Source organism: Raphanus sativus, unplaced genomic scaffold, assembly GCF_000801105.2.
Source record: "Raphanus sativus cultivar WK10039 unplaced genomic scaffold, ASM80110v3 Scaffold0921, whole genome shotgun sequence".
NCBI lineage: Eukaryota > Viridiplantae > Streptophyta > Magnoliopsida > Brassicales > Brassicaceae > Raphanus > Raphanus sativus.
The window spans coordinates 1-19425 of NW_026616235.1; the positions used below are offsets into that span (position 1 = coordinate 1).

General features: G+C 34.7%; 5 protein-coding genes across 8 annotated transcripts; 3 read left to right on the plus strand and 2 right to left on the minus strand.

Moving 5' to 3' along the window:
* Positions 1-167: 167 nt before the first annotated feature.
* LOC130503319 (uncharacterized) lies at positions 168-1120 on the plus strand. The gene is made up of 3 exons (XM_056997997.1): positions 168-262; positions 628-694; positions 809-1120. Exons 1-3 carry the CDS (start codon positions 168-170, stop codon positions 1118-1120), a joined length of 474 nt encoding a protein of 157 aa, XP_056853977.1.
* A 972-nt stretch (positions 1121-2092) lies between these two features.
* On the minus strand, positions 2093-3204 carry LOC108814588 (FCS-Like Zinc finger 13). The gene is made up of 2 exons (XM_018587191.2): positions 2549-3204; positions 2093-2460 (listed from the first exon to the last, which is right to left on the minus strand). Exons 1-2 carry the CDS (start codon positions 3052-3054, stop codon positions 2301-2303), a joined length of 666 nt encoding a protein of 221 aa, XP_018442693.1. The 5' UTR covers positions 3055-3204; the 3' UTR covers positions 2093-2300.
* Positions 3205-7315: 4111 nt separating this feature from the next.
* Positions 7316-8294, minus strand: LOC108817256 (ethylene-responsive transcription factor ERF018). The gene has a single exon (XM_018589902.2). The coding sequence runs from the start codon at positions 8156-8158 to the stop codon at positions 7559-7561; it is 600 nt and encodes a 199-aa protein (XP_018445404.1). The 5' UTR covers positions 8159-8294; the 3' UTR covers positions 7316-7558.
* Positions 8295-8358: 64 nt separating this feature from the next.
* LOC108817251 (aminoaldehyde dehydrogenase ALDH10A8, chloroplastic) lies at positions 8359-15521 on the plus strand. Of its 3 annotated transcripts, none has more exons than XM_056997990.1 (19): positions 8359-8660; positions 9011-9076; positions 9173-9223; positions 9293-9467; positions 11965-12243; positions 12330-12472; positions 12562-12642; positions 12737-12885; positions 12972-13064; positions 13171-13294; positions 13409-13474; positions 13568-13634; positions 13755-13831; positions 14096-14209; positions 14518-14595; positions 14684-14835; positions 14939-14999; positions 15084-15190; positions 15300-15521. In XM_056997990.1, the coding sequence occupies exons 5-19, from the start codon at positions 12135-12137 to the stop codon at positions 15382-15384; spliced, it is 1506 nt and encodes a 501-aa protein (XP_056853970.1). In that variant the 5' UTR covers positions 8359-8660; positions 9011-9076; positions 9173-9223; positions 9293-9467; positions 11965-12134; the 3' UTR covers positions 15385-15521. The 3 variants fall into 3 exon arrangements, with proteins under 3 accessions (XP_056853970.1, XP_056853969.1, XP_056853968.1); XM_056997989.1 differs by having other exon boundaries at positions 9296-9467; XM_056997988.1 differs by having other exon boundaries at positions 9173-9467.
* Positions 15522-15659: 138 nt separating this feature from the next.
* LOC108817255 (uncharacterized) lies at positions 15660-18953 on the plus strand. Of its 2 annotated transcripts, none has more exons than XM_018589901.2 (15): positions 15660-16150; positions 16355-16452; positions 16536-16636; positions 16742-16820; positions 16936-16996; positions 17079-17125; positions 17216-17308; positions 17396-17486; positions 17597-17645; positions 17740-17853; positions 17924-18074; positions 18170-18262; positions 18345-18417; positions 18519-18555; positions 18647-18953. In XM_018589901.2, exons 1-15 carry the CDS (start codon positions 16090-16092, stop codon positions 18663-18665), a joined length of 1167 nt encoding a protein of 388 aa, XP_018445403.1. In that variant the 5' UTR covers positions 15660-16089; the 3' UTR covers positions 18666-18953. The 2 variants fall into 2 exon arrangements, with proteins under 2 accessions (XP_018445403.1, XP_018445401.1); XM_018589899.2 differs by having other exon boundaries at positions 15686-16150; positions 18345-18413; positions 18513-18555.
* The last annotated feature ends 472 nt before the right edge of the window (positions 18954-19425 follow it).

Genomic DNA, 19425 nt, shown 5'->3' on the forward strand with positions numbered 1-19425 from the left:
ATGCTAACCAAGTCGGATACTTTGGTGGCAAGAGTCTTTAAAGAGCAAGATACTTCCTGAAATCGTCGATCCTCAATGCACCTCTCAGCTCTAGACCCTCTTATGCTTGGAGGAGTTTACATGCGGCACAGAAACTTATCGCCAAGGAGCAAGAGCTATCATCGGCAATGGGGAAAACACAAGCCTTTGGGAGGACCCTTGGATTAATGAGAAACCGGCTAGGCCACTCACTGCTTCTCGCTGCTTACATGGTAGCAATCAGGTACTACTATCTAACTGTACAACAGTCAAGGATCTCCTCACGCCGGATGGAAGAGAATGGAATGATAATTTGTTGAAAACACTGTTTCAAGAGGAAGATGTTAGGAAGATTGAAGCTATCAGGCCAGCAGGGTTGATTTGTAGGGACTCATACAGCTGGGATTTCACATCATTTGGAAAGTACAGTGTGAAATCAGGGTACTGGGTTGCTGCAAATTTATTAAAGGAAGAGACTACCCCTGAAGTCCTTCAACCGAGCCTAGACACCATCTTCCAATCTTTGTGGAAAACAAATACATATCCAAAAATCCATCACTTTATATGGAGAGCACTGAGTGACTGTCTATCTGTTGGTGAGAATCTCAGATACAGACATCTAGCAAAGGATGGCTCCTGCCCCCGCTGTGGTGCCAGCAAAGAGACGGCAAATCATGTCCTGTTTAAGTGCCCTTATGCGCGACTCATCTGGGCAATCTCCCCTATACCAGCTCCACCATGAACTGAATGGTCTGACTCAGTCTACACAAACATTTATCGAGTGCTGCAGTGGGCTCTTAACGCTTCAGACGGTAATCCTTACCTAAAGCTAGGACCATGGATCATGTGGAGACTGTGGAAGAGCCGAAATGCTTTCTATTATAGAGGAGAGGATTATGAGCCATCCAGTGTCATTTTAAAGGCGCAAGAAGATCTTGATGAATGGAATAGTCGGGATGATTTGGAAGAAAAGGCAGTGAACACAGTTCCGGAGATGAGAGGAGAGGAAAGATGGACACCACTACCACACGAATGGCTGAAGTGTAACAGCGATGGAGCCTGGGACAAACGAAGGAGCACAGTGGTGTTGGATGGGTCTTGAGAAATCATCTCGGGGACGTTGTATGGATGGGAGGAAAGAAGCTACCTAGAGGTCGATCCCCAATAGAGGTGGAAGCTGAATCACTACGATGGGCTATCTCAACAATGGTAAGGCTAAACTACACCAAAATCATATTCGAAACTGACTGCAAAGAATTAGTTCAAGCCTTGCAGGAAAGAGATAGTCATCCTAGCATTCATTCCTTTGTTCAAGATATGCATCATCAATTAGCTAAGTTGGGTGAAGTTCAGGTAGCTTTCAGAGGAAAAAAGAGTAATACTGTCGTGGATGGAATAGTAAAAGAGATCCTCTCTTTCGAGAATAATGCCCCTGTGTTGTTTTTTATTATGCCTTCTTGGATTAAATCTTTTGTAGAGGTTGAAAAACCATTTGTGTAAGAATCTTTTGGCTAGAAGTTGAATGAAAGTTTATGTTGAGTTAAAAAAAAAAACTACGGGACCCAGATTCAACAAGTTGCACATCCAAAGGGCCAGATGGATTAATTGCACTATGAATCAGAATGATGAAAAAGTTATTATGTTGTTTCTTCATGTCCTTTTTTTTATTAAAAGGTTAGTTTACTTTTGCCATCAACTTGAATCTGACAGACAGGACGCAATATTTATTTTTTTCGAAGATATTTTGATTTTTTAGAATATTACGAAATTTTCATATAAAAGATTGCAATAAGTTATTACTAGTTATAAATTTATAAATTTAATATATAAACATCTTGACTGGTAAATATTTTTTTTATAAATAAACCGTGGGAATTTGTATTTTTGACCAAGTATTCTTTTTTTTATAAATAAACCAAGTAAATAATAATAAGTATTCATTGTATAATTTTTCAGGTCCTCTAGTCACAAAGTTATAGACACTGAGTCTTGTGCAATCATACATTTTTACTTGATTAAAGTATTATGCATACAAGTAATTTGTGAAGATTCGGTAATCTATACATATACTTAATCCAAGAACCAACAAACAATTCTATTGATTTATTTTAATACATATAAACCTTAATCAAAACCAAAAGCAAAGCTTCTATACAAGTTGCTTACAACCTAACCAAAATTTTCGATCTTTTTTCTTTTCTTATTAAAATTTTGAAGGTACTATTGAATAATGACCACTTTTTTTATGTTAATGTACTTCTCTTCGAAAGATTTTGCTCATCCTAAAATATGAATATCCCGGCGGAGTTAGTCTGCTCGCCGGCACAAGGAGAGCTTGAAATGTCGACGTTTCTGGAGACTTGCGATTTACATTTCTCATTTCGTTCGTCCTGCATTATCTGCACTGATCTGCACTCTGCACTGCAGAATCCCATCTCTCCTCTGCACACAACCCAAAAAAAGAAAATTAATTTCAAGAAAAACCACATATTGCAAAAAATATTATAATAATGCGAAGAGAGACACGTACTTGTACATGTATATGTCTTTGCCTTGAAGTCTCTTCTTACACAAGCAACACGCGCTCAGAAACTCTGTCGATTCCCTAAAAGCCTCTCTCTTAATAACCGGTGGTTCAACGGGGTTAACCAACGGTTTATGCTTTCTCCGATCATCATACTCCGACCCATTTTCAAACAGTTCAAACCCATCGTCACTGTAATACACTTTGGTCGGCCCACCAGGGCTCGTCACGTAAGTGTATTCCTCATCCGACAGATCGATCTCGGGGCACCGGAATCTCCCGGAGTAGCAAACCGGATCGTACCGGTTACTTTCCTCCAACGCAGCGACGATACCTAAACCGATACCACCGGAGCTGTACCGTTTCGAGTTAACCGGGGAGGGGAATTTCATATCTAACGGACTCCTCGGACTCGCCGAGGAATCTTCCCGTTTGGTAGCAGATCTTCTTCCCGGAACCAACATCTCCGACAACTTTCGGATCATTAGATGAGATCTCTTGCTTAGTGTCATAATCAAGAATCAAGAATCAAGAAAGGCAAGCTTATAGGAAAGAATCTGAATGAAGAGGAGAAATATGGAGAAAGGTAGAGAGACTTTTCTTGAGCTCACTGGTTTCCTTTGAAGTTTGGAATTTTATGTGCGATGATCAATGATTGAAGTAAACAGAACGGCCCACCGTTTATTTATAATCATTATTTTTATTATTGTTTTTGTATTCATTTATCTTGTTTGGTTTCGTGACAAAAAAAAAAAAAAATATCTTGTTTGGTTACTTTGATCGACATTATATTATTTGTACACCATTATTGAAATGAGCAGGCTCAGAATTTTATTGAAATGAGCAGGCTCATTATTTTTTTGTCTGTCAGAGTTTTATTTAATTCTAGGAAATGATTCTTTTTATTATTATTTCATTGGTGAGTAAGACACTAGGACCCACTTTTTCATCAAGATTCATATGTCCATTTCTGATATTTATTTTTATTCTTTGGAATCCAAGACTTTTTCTAAGGGAAAAAAAAATTATGTGTTTAATGTACCTGATATGTATATATATATATATATATATATATATATATATAATGTAAAGTGTTATTGTTCAAACCACTGCATTATATCTCTATAAGACCAATTCATCTGTACTTGAAATGAGTATTTATCAGCACCTAGATTAATATTTTAGATAGTGGTTTTTTTATATGGAATCAGATAGTGGTTTTACTTTCTTTGTGAAAGTGATTGTTTTTAATATAATCCGAAATTAGGTGGCAATATGAAAATGATTGTGGAATCTTATCCCCAACTTTCTTTTGTTGTTCCCATAAATCATTTTTTCTGGTTATTATCTCGACTTACATTTGTTTTATCGACCGTTTCTCTTCTTTAGTTAATTAATTCTTGTCCTTGTTTTTTTCTTTAATTATTGATGTTGAAATTGTTTTTTCACTAATCTAAATAATAGTGCTGGGAAGAAAGTATTATTTCATTAGTTTATGCTTGGGACCTGCAAAACACGAGAAGAGAATCACTTTAAAATTGGACCGCACGAAAAGATTGAAGATTTCGGCCCAACTTAATACTCTGGGCCTAATAATAAGATCTGCTCAGAATATCGGTTCGATATAAGATAAGACATATGCCGGACTGGGCATCAATACTCGTTAATTGGCTTATCCTCGTTATTCGTCACTCGATCCGTACTCACCTCGTTTTTTCAAGTATTCGTCGTTGCTAAGTCAAATATCAAGTCATTGAGTTTTGTTATTTGCAAGAATAAGGTAAGTAACAAGTATCACAAAAAAAATTAACGACTTGCCTTAATACTATTCATTACTTGTTTTACGACTGAAAAAATGATAACCAAACTATGAAAACCAAATTCTTAAACTGATATTTCTATGTTGTAAAAAGTAGGCAGTAATTTCATATCTAAATATATGTATTATATTCCTTTTTATTTTTTATATTAGGTGTAAATATTTTATTTGAAATAAGTCTCGTGTTTTTATCAACTCGAATAAACAAAACGAAATTTCATAACCTTTTCTCATAGAATATTATCTATCAAGTAATTCTTATTAACTTGAAAATATATCCACATAATTCATAAGTATTTGTAAGTACTAAGTAATTGAACAAAACAAGTAACTTGCAAGTAATATATTTTTGGACAAGTACACGAAATAACAAATACTCGTTTCTGACAAGGCAAGTACAAGTCGAAAAATTTATTACTCGTTTTAGGCAAGGCAAGTATCAAGTATATGTAAAAATGCAAGTACTCGCCTTGTGCCTATGTGCAATGTGCATGGTGGCATTGCGCATGGTGAAATATTTATTAAAAGATTTATGTTTTCATATTGTAAAATGATTTCTGGATACATGTATTCTTGTAATCAAAATATATATAGTATTTATGTTTTTTCAATATAGAATAATTAACAAACTATAAATATTTGGTACACATTGAAAAAGTATAGAAACCCAAATCAAACAATTAAAATGTGATATCACTAGTACTTCTAAAGGAAAACTCAACCGTATATATATTAGGCATAGATAGGTTTTAGGATTTTTTTAAAAATTAAAATAATTAGAACTAGTAATGTAAAAACTATATTTTAGCGTCATACATTGAACCAATATTTATGTAAATTTTCAGTAATTACCACAAACATATTAGACAAATTGTTTTCAATTGTCGAAATTATAAACTTGGTGACAAAATATATTATTATCTTAAATTAAACTTACCATATAGAACTTCTTCAAAATTTTGTACCAAGCTTAAAAATTTGATAGAAACATTAACTTGGTGAAACGTTTCTTATTTATTTGAACAGACAGGTATAAAAAAAATTAATTTAAACTTACAAAAAGAGCTTGATTCTAAAATTGTGATCATGAAAAATTTGGTTCAAAATTTTAGAATTTTTACTTTCTTCTAACAATAATAATACCAGCATTTTACGATTAATCCTCCTTCAGTTGAATTGAAATTAAAAGAACATTTAAGCGACCTCAATTATAGATAATCCGAAGTAAGTAGTTCTTTTTATAATTAAAAATATTGTATTGAAAAATTTAATATTTATATATGACTAAATTGTTTTTATATGTACACAATTTTTGTTTGTTTATATAATCAACTATATGTTGGACTGATATATTTGGATATTTTCTTTTAGTAACTTATCAGTAAATAAAATTTATATATTTTTGATTTTGAAGTTACATTAATTTTAAGAATATTACATTTTACTTTCTTTTTGACAACATAAGATGAAAAATTAAAATATTAAAAGGATAATTACAAATTGGATTAAGCTTATAAATTGAAGTATAATTTGGTTGTGGACCACATTAAGACAACATAAAATTTTGCAGCCAAATATTATTATACTTAAAGCCCGAATATAGAAAGATGATAGTATTATCTGTTTGCAACCGATACTTTGTATATGATGAAAGTTAGGTTAACGTGATATCCTTGTACATGATTTGAGAAGTGATTTTGTCAAATGTGCTGTCTACAATCACTTTCACAAAAAATATGGATTTATATTTTTGTAAACTTTCCGAATATAGCGATAACTCATACATTACATTTACTATTGATATTTATTTTTAGTAAATTTTTTAGTAGTATAGTAATAGCTCATACATCATCATTGAATTAAATATATTCAAATATCACACTACAAATTTTAAAATATTATTAGTTTTTTCTAATAATGAAAATTTTATTATTAAACTTTTCAAAAATATCTACCATTTTTATTAAATATATGCAAATATGACATTACAAATGCCAAAAATATATTTTTTTCTTAATAATTATACAATTATTACTAACAGTTTCAAAAATTTCTACAGTTTTTTGAAATATAATTTTAATCATAAAATCATTATCATTAGTTTCTTATATATCTAAATTTTTATAAACATTTTTATTTTTAATTTTTGATAGTTATACAATTTTATAACAAATTTTCATTTATTTTATACTGATTGATTTAATATATTTAACTAAAATTAATAGATAGAAAAATTTATTTAAGATTATTAATTTAAATATATACATATATTCTTAAATATAATTTTAAATAAGCAAAATTATTTTTATCTTAATTTTTTGTTTAATAAAACTATAATATTAAAAAAATACATTTAAAATATAATTTAAATTTTTAAAATTCCTTATTACACATTGTAGGAAAACACCTAGCATATTATTAACTACTTTCAAAGGTCATTCTTAACATTTTTCTAGACTACGAATAACAATTAGTCAGGTGCCAAAACTTTTTCTTAATTTTCAATATAAATTTCATAATTTAATTTCTATAGAATTTTGTTTCAAGTAAAAATATTTAATATATAAGTTTGTTTGGTAATTACAAAATAACTTAATTTCTGTATTGCTTTTTATATAAATTTATGTAGGGCATGAAGACATGAGAACCGAACAATATTCTTCTTCTCTTTTTTCTTGATTAACAAAAGATTAACAAAACAATTTTGAATAGGTGTGTTTCTATGCTATAAATTTTCCTAGCAATTTGATTTTATAATTACTAATTTTTCAATTGATTCTTATGGTATCTTGTAAGCCAAATTGACATTTTAATTAAGTGATTCTTAAGCAAAACTCTTTTTTAATTAATACAAACTTAAAATTACAAATTTTTAAATGTTTATGTATTAATATGTAGGGGATATCATAATATCCAAATGATATTCTTCAGAAAATTAAAAAAAAATCAAGAAATTGACAGAATGAACAATGATTTGTTATTTATCCAAAGATTTTAATTAATGACAAAAAAATGAAAAAATAGGAATGATATGAAGAATGATCATCCACGTCATCATATTACAGAATCCGAAACGAATCAAGTTTCCGGGTTGTCGGAGCTCCGTCTTACAAAAAAAAAAAATCTCCAGATTACTCCACCATATCCCCGAAGAAACCACAACTCGCTCTTTACGATTTTTTTCTGTCTTTGGATATTTAAAAGTCCCAAAGAAACAAAGACCCATCAAAAATCTCTTCTCCTCCGTAGTCTTCAATGGGTGAAATCTCAGTAAACCGATCACCAGAGAAGCCGTCGGAGAAGTCATCAAACCCTGGAAACATCTCGAAATCAGTAGGAATCATATCTAGGAAGAACGACATATCGCAATCCAGCGTTGTCGCCGACGACGTAGCTACTTCAGACACGACGGAAGTTGAAGGAGACTCCGGTCGGATTTCCGACAAACCCGATTCTTCTCCCCGGACACTAATAGTATCGTCCTGAGCGTTGGCGAACCGAACAGCAGCTTCTCGGATCTCCGGAGCCGTCAACGACCTTCCTCCGGAGATCGACGGTGGATTATCGGGGAAATTGAAATCTGAATCGCAGCCGCGGAGACAAAACTGAGCGGCGTCGAAGGCACGCGCCGCCTTCTCGGGAGTGTCGTAGGAGCCTAACCAGATGCGTTCTCTGCTGTGTGGAAGTCTGATCTCCGACACCCATTTTCCCCATTTCCTCTTCCTCACGCCTCTGTACTTTGACTGCGTCGACGAGTTTCGATTCTCTTCCTCCTCCTTCATCGCCTTCTTCGCCATTGGAAATAACAAAGAAGAAAAGACAAGCACACACCCGGTTCGGTTCGGTTCGGTTAGATTTGGTTTTGATTTCGATTCGACTCTGTTCCGTTTCGAGATCTCTAGTTTATTTTTGTTAGTCTGATTTGATTCGAATTTGCGGCTGTGTGGGGTTTTATAGACGATGGACTTGAGGAGTGAAGTGGGAAGTGGAGGTAAGAGATCAACGCTGACTGGCGCGTGAAGAAGGAGTACATGGCGGATTATAAGTGGATCACGCGGGAACTCTGAGACTGTTGTTGGTCTATTCTGTTCCTTGTTTTCCACGTGATTTTATCCCACTTTGTCTTTTTGCATTATCTGATGACTACTATTTTCTCTATTTGTTTTTAGACACGTTGTTTTCTTTAACCTTAACCTTTTCGTATTAAAATCAAATGGGAAATTAGGAGAAGAATGGCAAAGAGCTACATCGAGAGTAAAAATGAAGTGATAAGAATAGCCCTGTTCACGAAGCTTTCTCGTGGGTTTCTTTCTCTGCGTCTTTCTCTGCTTCTTTTTTCGTAAAACCATTCAAAGCTTCTTTCTCTGCAATTTGATATCTCGTGGGTTTCTACCCAGAAAAGATGTTAGCTTTGTACTTTTATGTGTCGTTTAATCAAACAGTAGTTCACATTATATCTGACTGAGCTTGAATTTGATTATCATCTGTCTGCTTTTGTGTTGGACATTCTCTGTTTAATGATCACACGTTCTTTAATATTACTTAGGATCTTGTCTGAAGAATTGATTATTGGTGATTCTGCATTTAAAGATTATTTATGTTCTTTCATAACGGAAACTAATGTAACATTCTCGGTTTTGTTCTTGTAGTGGGACAGGAACGGTTTAGAACACTGACGAGCTCTTACTACAGAGGCGCCCAAGGAATCATTCTCGGTAATCCCCATCATTTTACCATTCAATTACAAGAGATTATAAAGACATCTCCTTTGTCTTTAAACTGTTTAGTTAATGTTTATTGGTGAAATGCAGTTTATGATGTGACGAGAAGAGAGACATTCACAAACTTAGTAGATGTGTGGAGTAAGGAGATTGAGCTTTATTCCACTAACCAAAATTGCGTTGCTTATATAGTTAGTGTTGCTTATATAGTAGGAACCAGTGAACTTGATTCCTAAGCACACCAAGAGAGAGATAAAGAGCAGTTACAAGATAAAGAGCAGTTTACAAGATTCTTCTTCAACCTCCATGACGTCGATTCCTGAGCACACCAAGAGAGAGATAAAAAGCAGTTACAAGATTCTCTCGCCTGACACGAGAACAATGGGTGAGCAAAACAATCTTCTACTTCGATTTCATCTATGCATTTGCTTTGTATTTCGGTTTTGTTGATTGAGATTAATGATCATAGTTTCATAGAGTTCATGGATGTACACATATACATATACACATATAAAAATTCCAAAGCTCTAAGATTCAATTCAAAAAAAAAAATCTAAGAACTCCATGATAGATAACACCATTGGAGATATAATTATGGTTAGAATCCTTAACTATTCAGAAAAAGAAAAAAAACAATATTCTAATCCTAAGGACTCCAATGGTGGGTAACACCATTGGAGGTGCTCTAAGAGAGAAAATGATCGTCTAACGAAAATGATAGCCGCTGTTAAATCTGGTGATCCAAAGTAAGTCATACCAGAACTTTTAAGTGATCACTGCGACCAATTCCAGCTAATATATATTCAACTACACTTTTAGATATCGTTGCTGACGCTAGTTTCAGCGTCTATTCAAAGAACAAGGCTATTATACTAAACATGATGCTATAATCGTTGATGCTGGCTTCATTTAAAAAACAAATGAGTAACCCGGTAGTGATTATTCTACCGGTTGACCTTGTGAAGCTCTTGGGAGGAGCAGGACTTGAGTTGTAATTAACATTCCCAATCATGGAAAGGACCGTTGGAACAGATTTGGGACAAGAGAACAAGCAAGCTGATCAATAGATGTAAGGTCAAGTTTTCCAAAGTCGAACAGAAAGGTTAGATGGTCTGGAACTTGATATAAGGAGTAGACTTTGCATAGAAAAAATGACTGCCTTGATTCAGATCATAAGAAATGATTGTGAATAAGGTATGAAGAAAGAATAATCGGACATGCATTAGATGTATAGTCTAGGTCGGGAAACATACCAAAAGACTTATACGAAAAGAATATACCGTGGTGACGATGCTGGACGAGCTGGAGTAGCTGAGCTATCAGCTGAACTCAATAAACCAGCTAAACATTAGATGCACACTCACTGATCAGCTTACACTATCTAGACTAGTAACTGAGTTAGCTGTTGAGAAAAAAATCTAACAAAATTCTACTACATATTTCAAATATTTTTTAGTTAATGCATTATTAATTTCATAAATAATATTATTATGTCATTATAAAGTAATTTTAAATAATAAATTAATTTTAAATAAAACTTGAATATAAAAATAAAATATAATTCTATGCTATTTTTATAAATTTTTAGTTATATTATATATAATATTAAAATAGAAGATTAAAGGAAATTAACATATGTACGGTTCAAAATTTTCCTTTACTATATACATGATAAAAAATCGTTTGGTATACATATGGTAATAAGTTAATGGCTCAAAAATTTCAAATTGTAGACACTAGTCTAAAATGAAACTAGAATAGTACACGCATTGAAATGCGGGTTATGTTTTCTTTTTCAAAATCATAAAATAAATTATTTTAATTCAACATCAGTCATTTTTTTACAAAATAAATAAAAATCAATTATCTAAATTTATAAATTGGCAAGCCATTTTATGTGTAAATATGTCGAGTTTATATTTTAATTATGTTGAATATAAATTCACAGTTCTATATAAATAGATATTTGAATTTAAAAAATATATGTTTAAAATCTGTTTTTTTTGATATATAAATAATATTATCTTATTTGAATTGAGAAAATCTAGGATAATGAATAAGAATCTAAACAGTTATATATTAGCTTTTTTTATGGATATTCTTCTTTATTAATTTTAATCGAACCGTTATAATATTTTTAGTAGTCCAAATACCTATCGATCAAAAATGACTCTATTTTAATATAGTAGATGAAATAAAATTTAGTAGAACAATTTTATCAGAATAATTTTAAATTATAATACTCATATCTAAAATATAACTATAAATAGTGGTACCAAAGAAAATAGAAAAGTAAAATTTTCCCTGTAAGTATTTTGGTATTAGATAAAAATTAAGTTCAATATTAAATTACGTTTTAAGATATTTTAATATATTTTTAACATCTGAAATTAAGTACAAACGGGCTAAACAAATAGATTTGTCATTTCTGTTATAAATTAACAAACGGATTAAAATTTTATTAACAAAAATATTCTCTGTCAAAATAGTTTAAAACAAAAGTACTAAGACTAGAGCTAAAGAATGAGCAACAGACAAAATTCCAAATGGAGACTTGGTCACAAACTGAAATGAGGTAGTAATAACTTTATGAAAGTTAATAGTCTATCATTAGAAGAAAATAGAAAATTTCGACAGTGACAGAAGAAGCAGCAGCAATTTAAAGACAAGTTAATGATGCAATGCGCAAATCAAAACTCAGAATTATTAGATGGTTTAGATATATAACAAAATCTTGTTAAAAAACATGTTACTAATTAGAAAGAAAAAAAAAACTATGTTATTAATAGAGTTATACAAAGATTTGATTTTGCGTACTTTGGACATTAACTTTAAAATGGTTGGTTGATGGCTCTGTCACGTCTTTGTCAAATCTAATTAAGGTTGGAGTGAAATGAACCACATGTGTCAGCAAAGGAGAGAGGAGACAAAATAAACATATAGAAGTGCGTGCAAGTAAGAGAAGAGAAGAGAAGAGAGAGCATCACCAACTTCGAGAGTCTACCAATCTTCAGTGAACGAACGAGAAAGAGAGAAGATAAACAAACATCAAATGGCGATTCCAATGCCTAGTCGACAGCTATTCATCGACGGCGAATGGAGAGAGCCAATCTTGAAGAATCGCATCCCCATCGTCAATCCAGCTACCCAAGATGTCATTGGTAAGTTAACAACAAAACCCCTAGATCCGTTACGATTATCGACAGATCCATCCGTCAATCTCGACTTTATTGTGTTGTTGGATTAGGTGATATCCCGGGGGCAACAAAGGAGGATGTGGAAGTAGCGGTCAACGCTGCTCGAAGAGCTTTCTCAAGGAACAAAGGTAAAGACTGGGCCAAAGCACCTGGAGCTCTTCGCGCCAAGTATCTACGCGCTATTGCTGCTAAGGTATATATTATGCTTTTTTCATCACTACATATATGTTTTTTCAGTTATCTTCAAGTGTCATCAAGCCTCTGTCTTTTTTATTTGTTTAGGTGACTGAAAGGAAGTCGCATCTGGCAACGCTTGAGTCGCTTGACTCTGGTAAACCTTTGGATGAAACTCTTTGGGATATGGTACTGTTTTGCTCTCTTTTTATTTTGGTTAAAGTCGGGATCTTTCTTTACAGTTTTTTTTTTTATAATGTTGGTTTTGTTTGATTTGCTGCAGGAGGATGTTGCTGGATGTTTTGAGTTTTATGCTGACCTTGCTGAAGGATTAGATGCTAAGCAGAAAGCTCCTGTTTCTCTTCCCATGGAGAGTTTTAAGAGTTATGTTCTCAAGCAACCTCTTGGAGTTGTGGGACTCATCACACCTTGGTAACTAACTATATCACTTTCCTTTTTTTTCTTTCTGGTGGTGGGTGACGATCCTTTATGCTCTTAAACTTGGTTTGGTGTTGTAGGAATTACCCACTTCTGATGGCTGTTTGGAAGGTGGCTCCTTCGCTTGCTGCTGGATGTACTGCCGTTCTCAAGCCATCAGAGCTCGCTTCTGTGTAAGTAAGCTGTGTATTTTGTCTATTTTTTTTTCTTTTCTTTGTTATGCTTCTCCATTGGTACTTCTTTGAGCTGTCATCTCTGTTACGGCTTTTTAAACTTCAGCACTTGTTTGGAGCTTGCTGATATCTGTCGTGAGGTTGGTCTTCCTCCTGGTGTCCTCAACGTTCTGACTGGATATGGTTCGGAAGCTGGTGCTCCTTTGGCTTCACATCCCAATGTCGACAAGGTATTGGTCTTTGAGGCATACATCATATATTGACTCTACTGATTAAACCATCATTGCAGTTTAATGTGTGCGGTTCTTAGAACTTAAAATGCAAATGTCTTTGTTTCTTGGCAGATTGCTTTTACCGGAAGTTTTGCCACGGGAAGCAAGGTCATGACAGCTGCTGCTCAGTTGGTGAAGGTAATTAAAATTTCTGAAATTTGTACTATATTTTTTATTTTCTCCTCTTCATCAAACAATATAAGTGACACTACTTTCGTGGCCTTGTTGCAGCCTGTTTCGATGGAGCTGGGTGGGAAGAGCCCTCTCATTGTGTTTGATGATGTTGATCTTGATAAAGGTGAGTGTCACGAAAAGTAATTAAACGGTATTGATATAGATTGGTTTTATGATGAGTAGACTTGACTTGGATCCGGTGAAGCTCTGAAATGAAAGCTTTGTATGTTAATGATCTGAATAGCTGCTGAATGGGCTCTCTTCGGTTGCTTCTGGACAAATGGTCAGATCTGCAGTGCAACTTCCCGCCTTCTTGTTCATGTAAGTGCCAACCATGTGTTTCATTATCTTCTGCTTGCTTTTTGTGTGAACATGAACTACATGCCGTAGCTCAAGAAGTGAATAGTCCAAATTATACAATAAGATGTTTCGATAGAGGTCCATGTCAATGATAATTATCTCAGATCAAACCTTTTGGGTGGTTATTGCCAACATGAATAAGTCACTGCTAGATACAATTACAGATCTTGTGTAATTTATGTATATATGTCTTATGACATTCCAATTTTATATTTTCAATCGTAGGAAAACATCGCATCTGAATTCATGGAAAAGCTTGTAAAATGGAGCAAAAACATTAAAGTTTCTGACCCCTTTGAAGAAGGATGCAGGCTTGGTCCTGTTGTCAGCGAAGGACAGGTAAAAGCCCAGTGTTGGTTTGTTCTGTCTTTCTATATTTTTGTTATCTTACATAACGTAAATGCACTGCTAGAACCAGATAACATAAGGAAGATATCATTGATGAGAGTATCTTATAAGAAGTTTTTTCCTCAGAGATATGAGATTAATTTGTTGCCTCGTGTGATATCTGAATTGTTCTGCTTCAAGAGCATCATTCAAATTCCATACCATGTCTCATTAGGATACTCATGTTCTTACTTATTAGATGTACTTCAACTTCTGTGATCATTTGATCTGAACGAGCTGAAAAATGTGAATGTTTGCAGTACGAGAAAATATTGAAGTTTATCTCAACGGCTAAAAGTGAAGGGGCAACGATTTTACATGGTGGTTCCCGACCTGAGGTATATTGTTATATCTTTCCCTTTCTTTCATATCCTTGATGCAGTTTCTTCCAGGCTATGATGCTGACCTCTAATGTACATCTCACAGCATCTGAAAAAGGGCTTCTTTATTGAACCAACCATCATAACTGATGTAACCACTTCAATGCAAATTTGGAGAGAAGAAGTTTTCGGGCCTGTTCTTTGCGTGAAAACATTCTCCAGTGAGGATGAGGCAATTGAGCTAGCAAATGATTCCCAGTAAGAACGTTTTTCTGATCATATCATATCTGTTGAAACTTGTATCCTAATCTTCTTTCTTAATTAAGATCTTTTGTGACTGAAATTCTTTGATAAATGATAGTTACGGACTAGGAGCTGCAGTGATATCTAATGACGCTGAAAGATGCGACCGCATAAGCCAGGTTTCCTAAACCATTCAAATTCCTCTTTAGTCTCTTACAATACCACGTAGTAACACAAATCAATACTCGGTTCTGCTTTGTTAGGACTTTGAAGCTGGGATTGTGTGGATTAACTGCTCACAGCCATGCTTTACTCAAGCTCCATGGGGTGGAGTCAAACGCAGTGGGTTTGGACGCGAATTAGGAGAATGGTACATACTTTATTTATTCTGACACAAGTCTTAATTGTTGAGGACTTTAAATCTTGATGGCTTGGTACTGAACAAGTCTTGGGTTTTGGTTGGTTTCTTGTTTGTTCAGGGGACTTGATAACTACTTGAGTGTGAAGCAAGTGACTCTCTACACATCAAACGACCCGTGGGGATGGTACAAACCCCCTTGCTAAGTAATGGATGTATACCTTGTCATGAAAACGGAAAACCAAATGCTGTCTGTGTGCTTCTGTTTTTATCAGTCTTGTCTGTTTGTGGAACGTTTTGAGTAAAAAAGTAAAGACGATATGAATAAAGTCAACTTTGGTGACTCGTTTTGTTGTGCATTGAGGCACCGCTTTAGGGATCTGGTGCAGAGATATGAAGAACATGCACCATTTTATGTAACCTTCAAGTCACAACAAAGTTTGAAACTCGCATGGCATTAAATTCAATGCCGGAGTATTTGCTTAGAAAAAGCGTTTTTAAATCAAATCTGAAAGGGGAAAGAAGATAAAAAGGATAAAGAAGAGAGAGAGAGAGATGTGTGTGGGGGTATTTTCTGGTGCTTATCCTTTTAGAGTGTGACTTGGATTTGGACCCATCACCATAACAGTACAGCTCTCCTTAGATCTCATCACGAGATAACCATTACTTACTAGTGACACTTTCGATTAGATCTTCTCAAAAACCTCTCCTTTCTTTGTCACTTTCTCCGACCATTAGATCTTGTTGTTGTCTGAATTCTGATCCTGCGGTGCCCCATTTCTTGCTTTGTAAAAGAACATTGGTGATATTAGTGTGTGTTTAAATTAAGAAAGAACTCTGAGGTTTTGTGGGTCTGCTTAGAGATTTGTGCGTTTGGGGATTCCTTCTTGTCTGAATTTTGAGAGAAAAAAATGGGGAGCTCAACGGAGGAGAAAGTGGTGGCTGTGATCATGGTCGGTGGTCCAACCAAAGGTAGCCTCTCTAAAAAAATGTTTGCTTTTGTTTGTTTCTTGTTTCAGATTCCTTCCTCCACAATAGCAAATGCTTGAGAAATCTCCTTTGTTCTCAAACAAAATCCAATTCGTTTCTTTGTTATAAATTTGTGGTCTCTGCAGACAATTCTAGGCTGAATAAGTTACATGTTCTGATTCTTTTCGAATCTTGGGATCCACACAGGTACCCGATTTCGACCATTGTCCCTGAATATTCCAAAGCCTCTGTTTCCTATTGCCGGACAACCAATGGTGCATCATCCAATTTCAGCTTGTAAAAGGGTGAATCCTCCACTCCACCCCCCATGTTTCAACTTTAGATCAATGGATGATGATGATGGTACCACTCCTTTAATTGTCTGCAGATTCCAAACTTGGCTCAAATCTGTCTTGTTGGTTTCTATGAGGAAAGGGAGTTTGCACTTTATGTCTCTGCCATTTCCAATGAACTCAAAGTTCCTGTCAGGTTTTGATAAAAACTCTCTCCTCCTTTTGAAGTCTCAGTGTGGCTCTTTTATGTAGGGTTTGATCTTTGATTCTCTGTTTTTTTTTTGGGGTTTCTGCCTATTAGATATCTGCGAGAAGACAAGTCACATGGTTCAGCTGGTGGTCTCTATCATTTCAGAAATCTAATCATGGAAGATGACCCGGTTCGTCTCCAAGGAATCTTCTTATTATACTGAATCATTCCTCTGCTCAATTGTTCTATGAACTTAGTGTTTCTTCTTCTTATCTGACTGAGTTCTTGTGTCTACTTCCTTGCAGTCTCATATCTTCCTGCTTAACTGTGATGTTTGCTGCAGTTTCCCCTTGCCAGAAATGCTCGGTATGAACCTTTTTTTCTAAGCCGCAGATTCATCTCTTGGTTTTAAAGATTGTTCTTACTCTTTGATGCTTTTACTACACAGAGGCTCATAGGAAATATGGTGGAATTGGAACTCTTCTTGTGATCAAGGTTTGCCATTGACCATAAGATTAGTCTTGTTTTTGTTTCTGGTGTTTATTTTCTTAACCAAAGTTTGCTTTCTGTGTTTTGATTTTTCAGGTCTCTCCTGAGTCAGCAAGCCAGTTTGGAGAACTGGTTGCAGATCCAGTTACTAATGAACTGCTTCATTACACCGAGAAACCAGAAACTTTTGTATGTACATATCACTGAGATGACTTCAGCTCTTTATCATCTCCAAGATCTGCTTCTAATTGTTTTTCTTTAATCTTGGAAACTCAGGTCAGCGACCGTATTAACTGCGGTGTTTATGTATTTACACCTGACATTTTTACTGCGATAAGAGATGTTTCCTCTCAAAGGAAAGATACAGGTAAAAAGCAAGTAACAAAGATCTCACAACATAGTGTATATGCTTTCTTCTCTTATTAGTATACATCTTCAAAGTCTCTCTCATTCTTGTTCCCTTTTCTCTCGTCTTAGCAATTCTGAGACGTGTTTCCAGCTTTGAAGCTCTTCAACCGGCAACAAGGTTTGTCTGCCTCTCTCTTCATACACAACTAAATAGCCTTTTGAACTGAATCATCCTCTTAAGATGATATGTTTTCACCCCTTTTTTAAAATAGGATCCCAGCTGATTTTGTAAGACTGGATCAAGACATCCTTTCACCTCTAGCTGGGAAGAAGCAGCTATATACTTACGAGACCATGGATTTCTGGGAGCAAATCAAATCTCCTGGGTATGTCTCATTTCTTTTAAGCTGCAAGGAGAGTATCAAGTGTACTACTTATTGGTTGACTTTTGCGCAGAATGTCACTGAGGTGCTCGGAGCTCTATCTTTCCCAGTTCCGGCTGACTTCTCCGCAAGTGCTGGCTAGTAGTGGTGATGGAACAAAGAGTGCAATAGTGATTGGTGATGTTTACATACATCCTTCTGCAAAAATACACCCAACTGCAAAGGTACCTTTTTGAGTTTTTGTCCATTGTTGACGGCAACTTCTTGTAATCTAACTTTTTATCACAAACAAAGACATTCTGTTTCGTGTTATGAACAGATTGGTCCCAACGTATCGATCTCTGCAAATGCTCGTGTTGGGCCTGGTGTCAGGCTCATCAGCTGTATCATCCTTGACAACGTTGAGATCATGGTTTGTGCGTCTTCTTATATCAGAGAACGGGCAGAGTTTTCTCTAGTGATTTGACTTTTTTTTCATGACTTGTTTTGCTCAGGAGAATGCAGTGGTGAGTAACTCAATTGTTGGGTGGAAATCTTCTATTGGGAGATGGTCTCGTGTCCAGGCATGTTTCTCTCTTAAGACCCTGACTCATTCTTTTTAAATGTTTCTTTCTGGTTTCATATACAATCATGAACCTGAAGGTGTACTTTGTTGATCACAGGCTGAGGGAGTCTACAACTCCAAACTAGGAGTTACTATTCTCGGTAAAATGTCTTAATATTCACTTTTCCTCAAAAGAGTCGCTACTTCTCCTTAATAGATATAAAAACTAACCTGAAACATAATTGGTTTCAGGAGACTCGGTTGCAGTTGAAGACGAGGTTGTGGTGACCAGCAGTATTGTTCTTCCAAACAAGACACTCAACGTCAGTGTTCAAGACGAGATCATCTTGTAAATGAAGAAAGAAAACCATCCTTTAAGGATCCATACCATGTCCCTGTGATTCAATCTTCACTGGAGAATCACAAAAGCAAGTATTTTCACATGAATCTTTTGTTTCAATTTGTACCAGATTCCATCATCTACAACTAAGTCACACCTACTGTAAATGCACTACATTTTGGCCCATGATATAATAATAAATAAAGCACTTGTGTCTTATCCCATGAACTCTATAGTGTATCAATATCCGTCTAATCTAAGGTCTGGGGTTTAAAATTTTGTAGATGTACTTCTAAATTTAATGCTTACAACTTCAAAAGAAATGCTAAAAATATAAAGATCGAACTGTTAACATGTAAAGCTATATTGTTACATTTGTTTGAATATACCTTCAATATTTTTCTGTACAAGGTATAAAAATAATCTGAGACAGTAGTCTAAAGAAAATAGAAAATGACATGCAAGTTTTTGAGCATGGGGAATAAAGGCCATTAACTCCTATACAAAAAGCATCAAGACATGATAAAACACATCACTCATTAATAGACAGTCATCACTGAGATTACCACTAAAATAAATCTATAGAGGAGAGGAGAGCTGTCGTTGTCAGATAGAGAGAAAAGAGAGCAGACAAAAGATTGTAAAATCAAAAAAAGATTGGGACCCTCAAAAGATTTATGACCGTGAAGAT